We start from the raw sequence: 4,553 nt of genomic DNA, 5'->3' as shown, positions 1-4,553 counted from the left end.
AACAGTTGGGAAATGCAGACTGGAAAGTAGACGCAAATGTCGTAAAGTATGACACTTTACTGTATAAACTGAAAGCAACTGAATCTGGATGTGTAAACATTATATATTTCTTAGAGAACGACTGTGATATTAATCTAAAACGTGTTAATACTGCGTGCTCTCTCTTTATTCAACAAATGACGTGTAAACCACAATTGTTTTTTTAAATCGTGAAATTACAGTAACGACGGAACGACAGCTACAACGTTGATTTTTCGTATTACTTTTAATATAGCTTACTTTTGTTAGCCATAGACAGTAAAACAGTATCCCATCTATTTTAATTTCCAACATCAGTCGGTAAATTATAATAAGTTTGTATTTTCAACCGGAAGTAGTTTTCGTGTCAGAGGTTGAGCACATTTCTCCGCGGTACAATCCTACAGTCTATTGATTCAATACAACTGGCTTCTCACAGTAACGCTAATGAATGAAGAATAAGTTAACTAGGGCACACGTTAGACACGCATTATCACAGAGAGAAATTAGGTGACTGTGACTTTATTCTGTTGCCAATATAATACAAGAACGTCATCTTATTTGAGGTAAGTCTGGGAAGCGTGTTCACAACATGCTAAAGCTAACAGCTAGCCTGAGTCAGTAGTTGTAACGTTACGTTAGTTAGCATTCAAGACCCTAAAACTTGCTCAGATGATAACTTGGCGATACCTTGAAGCAACGTTGTTGAATTAACGCCGGTTGAGTGTTTAGTTGCCAACACATTTTTAAGTTTAAACGTTTCATGTTAAGCTAAAGTTAATGTTCATGTTCCACATGGACTCTAGCTAATGGGGTTCATCTTCTTCAGTGTGATTCATCTAGTTTTGTGAAGTAGGTTTGTCTCTATTATCACTATTACTACTACTACTACTACTACTACTTCTACTACTGTCTTTTGCGATATGTTTCCAGTGTCAGAAAGGAAGCTTTCAACGTGTAGTCTGAAAATCCACTGAACAGTAATTATAAAGCCTGTAGTTTTTATGAATTTCGGCATCTTCTAGCTTGATATAACTGGTAACGTTAACTTGTACAGGTTGACTTGTAGCAGTCTTTACAGATACCTTGTTTGTAAAATCCCACCCCCATTAGTAAATACAATACCAGCACTTGTTATTAAAGTCTGAAGCTTCCTAGGCATGACGGTTGTTTTCATTTTTTTTTTTTTTTTTTTTTTTTTCAACAAAGCTGGCTTAATGATATCTTTTATCTTCTTTCCGTCCCAAGTTCATAGACCCGGGCAGAGATGGCTGGAATCCTGTTTGAAGATATCTTCGATGTAAAGGACATTGATCCCGATGGCAAGAAGTTTGACAGAGGTGTGTGAAATGTCATTAAAACAAGGTTGAAGAAGGTGCGAAGTTAGAACTCTATACATCACAATGGTCTCCGGTCTCTACTACAGTACTGGTAAATTTATCCTGTAGTCAACCATCAGCCACCTTAAAAATATGACATGATCTAAAAATCATTAATAACGTCTAGCATCAAGCTAAAGACCCAGATGCATTTCTCATTGTGGAAATGTAACCATTGCTAAAAGTAGAATTAATATTGGTCTTACCTTTTGACTGGGTGTCCAATAACTCAAATTCTAAATAATGATGCCTGCGGCCAATCATACAGCTTCAATTATCTACATTTTAGTTGTTTGTTGTTGACCTTGCTTCTTTCCTTTGTTTTGAGTTTTGTTTATGTATTTCACCTGAAAAAAGTTTAACCTTTTATAAAAAAATTAACCTATATTTACATTTAGTTACTGTCATGTATTCAGTGTAGTTTTCAATTGATGTCCTTAACTTTAAAACTGCGAATTAACTTATCCAAAATCTACTATTACTTGTTTTTTTCCACTTAAGTATCTCGTCTGCATTGTGAAAGTGAATCTTTTAAGATGGACCTCATCTTGGATGTGAACATTCAGATCTATCCGGTTGATCTTGGTAAGGAGCAATATATTTGTCTTAATTTATTTTAAGTTAAATGAAGATTGGAAGTCTTTTTTTTTGTCTTAACACAATCAGATTCTGAAGTCAGTTATGCCATCAGAGTAAATGTGCTCCTCTTAAATCTAAATCTTTCTCCTCTTTCATAAAGTGGTCACATAAGTGTTTGGCTGCACTCATTTTGCATTAAAACATCTAAATATAAGTCTTATATCTATATGTGAGAGCACCTTTGTATAAATAGATAAATGAGCAAAGTACTGTGCTTAAATAACCCAGGGTGTCTAAGCCCACTATAGAAACTCACTTGCATGTGTCCATTTCATTAAGGTGACAAGTTCAGGCTGGTTATTGCCAGCACCTTGTATGAAGATGGAACGCCAGACGACGGAGAGTACAATCCTCAGGATGACCGGCCATCTAGGTGAGACATTTGCTCTTCATTTATTGATGCATTTAACATTACGAACAACTGCTTACTTTTTTTAATAGGATGTAATACCATCAGTGTATATATTTTTTTCTGTGACTGTCCTCTGTGAGATACAATATTGTTTGCTGGTTTAGATATGTGCTCTCATTTAACTTTGTTTACATTCCCAGAGCGGACCAGTTTGATTATGTGATGTATGGGAAGGTTTACAAGATTGAGGGCGATGAGACTTCAACAGAAGCAGCAACACGCCTGTGAGTGATGTTTCTCACTTTGACTGAAGCGGCGTGTGTTCATACAATAACTAATAAATAAACCATTTGCATAATAACAAGTAGCATTGCAGCCATTATAGATACCATATTTGTGCAATAATACCACAGGAACCTATTGAAATTTGCACAGAAACACGATGAAAAAAGTTACACAAAAATGCGAAATAATTGGTTCAAAGATTATGTCTTGGGCTTTTATTGTGAAAGTTACAGCACAACCGGATTGGTTGATGAGCTATTTGCAGTGAAAAATTCATGACAAAAACAAGTTGAAAAAAATATATTTATGTGCTAAATAATCGGCAGAAAAAAATGCCCCTAGTTTGTAATGAAATGATATTTGGTTGTGTGTATATATATATTTATACTATAATAAAATCTACTGATGAAAAGATTACACTGTAGGAGGCTTTTCAGTGGATTGTCATTGGTCCACTATTCACTGTATTATCAAAGCCATTAACTTGCCCAACAAAAGTTTGTGTGAGAGATAATGATATATTATTTATCAGTTGTTACCAACGTTGGAACTTAAATCAAGTTTCACGGATGTGCTCTTTCTTTCAGCTCTGCCTATGTGTCTTTCGGTGGCCTCCTCATGAGGCTGCAAGGAGACGCCAACAACCTCCACGGCTTCGAGGTGGACGCCAGGGTCTACCTCCTCATGAAGAAACTGGCCTTCTAAGACTCACCTCTGCTTGCCCACTTCACTGGTTCCTCGAATGCCACAGTCAACTTTAAAGTCAAAATGAACTATACACTGAACATTGGTATTCTCAAGTCTGCAGCCCGTGACCATCATCCAAGAGCAGCTCATAGACAGAGTATGTGGAGGCTGAAGAGAACATATTTAGTTTTTTACTTTTGTAGTTACAAAATGTTTTCTCCAAGATGATGGACTACAGACTGTGACACTTAAGAACTGCAACCTCCATCTGCTGGCAAACTGTAAATAAAGATTTCTTTTATACATAATTCTCAGGTGGTCAAGTCACCTTTTTAACAATGTTTTTTTTCTTATCTTGACAATTTCTTATTTTTTTTTTATTAACCAACCTTATACCTCTGCAACTTCTTAGGGGCTCTTACAAACGTGTTGAATTTGGCTATGTTTTGTAACAGTAATCTGCATTATTTTTACTGCAGGCACACTGTGCTGTAGTGGAGAGGGCGGGAAATGGTTTTTATAAAGACCCTGATGCTAACTGGGCCAAGCACTGTACCTCACAGGGCAATGGTCGTAAACACTGCTTTGTTTTAGGAAAAATATATAATTGATAGACATTACATCACATTAAGTAATATTAATTAAAAGCATACATTTAGGCATTCCTTCTTACAACCAGTAAATTAAGCACTGACATGTCTGGTAGATATGTAATCCAGACACAGCTTTAAAAAGTTACATTTAAAACAATGGAACAGTTGTCAACATCTCTTTTCAGAAATGGTTCAGAGTAACTGGAATCTGCTCACATCAAAAGACTTTGGGATCTATTCACATAGGAATATTGTTATGTGTGTATCCTGCTGTAGTTGTCAGAATGAGTAGCTGCAACTTTATTTGGCCTTCAGTGCTACTATGTTCTCCTGCTTTGCATATGTACTGGACATTTCCAGACTATGTATTCTTCCATACCACAGGCCCACACTGACTCTGTACTTTTCTTAACCCCCATATACTTTGTCTTTTATCACAGTGACCAAGCCGAAAACTTGAAGAGGCCATGCGTTATTACTTCTTATTAAATCCATTTTATGTCTCTGCAAATAGCAAACTGTTAGTGCCTTTTCACAATGTTCAAGACGGGAGAAGATCAGATTGCCTATGCTATGACATCTTTTGAAGATGCTGCCAGC

General features: G+C 36.3%; 1 protein-coding gene across 1 annotated transcript; it reads left to right on the top strand.

Moving 5' to 3' along the window:
* The first annotated feature begins 376 nt into the window (after positions 1 to 376).
* polr2h (RNA polymerase II, I and III subunit H) lies at positions 377 to 3,668 on the top strand. The gene is made up of 6 exons (XM_068707134.1): positions 377 to 584; positions 1,267 to 1,358; positions 1,899 to 1,982; positions 2,316 to 2,409; positions 2,589 to 2,672; positions 3,261 to 3,668. The coding sequence occupies exons 2-6, from the start codon at positions 1,286 to 1,288 to the stop codon at positions 3,376 to 3,378; spliced, it is 453 nt and encodes a 150-aa protein (XP_068563235.1). The 5' UTR covers positions 377 to 584; positions 1,267 to 1,285; the 3' UTR covers positions 3,379 to 3,668.
* Positions 3,669 to 4,553: the final 885 nt, after the last annotated feature.

This window comes from Cebidichthys violaceus, unplaced genomic scaffold, assembly GCF_023349555.1.
Source record: "Cebidichthys violaceus isolate CVI_PGR_0920_01 unplaced genomic scaffold, fCebVio1.0.p SCAF_13, whole genome shotgun sequence".
Lineage (NCBI taxonomy): Eukaryota > Metazoa > Chordata > Actinopteri > Perciformes > Stichaeidae > Cebidichthys > Cebidichthys violaceus.
The sequence above is the reverse complement of the archived record's forward strand: the minus strand, read 5'-3'. Positions and strand labels throughout refer to the sequence as shown.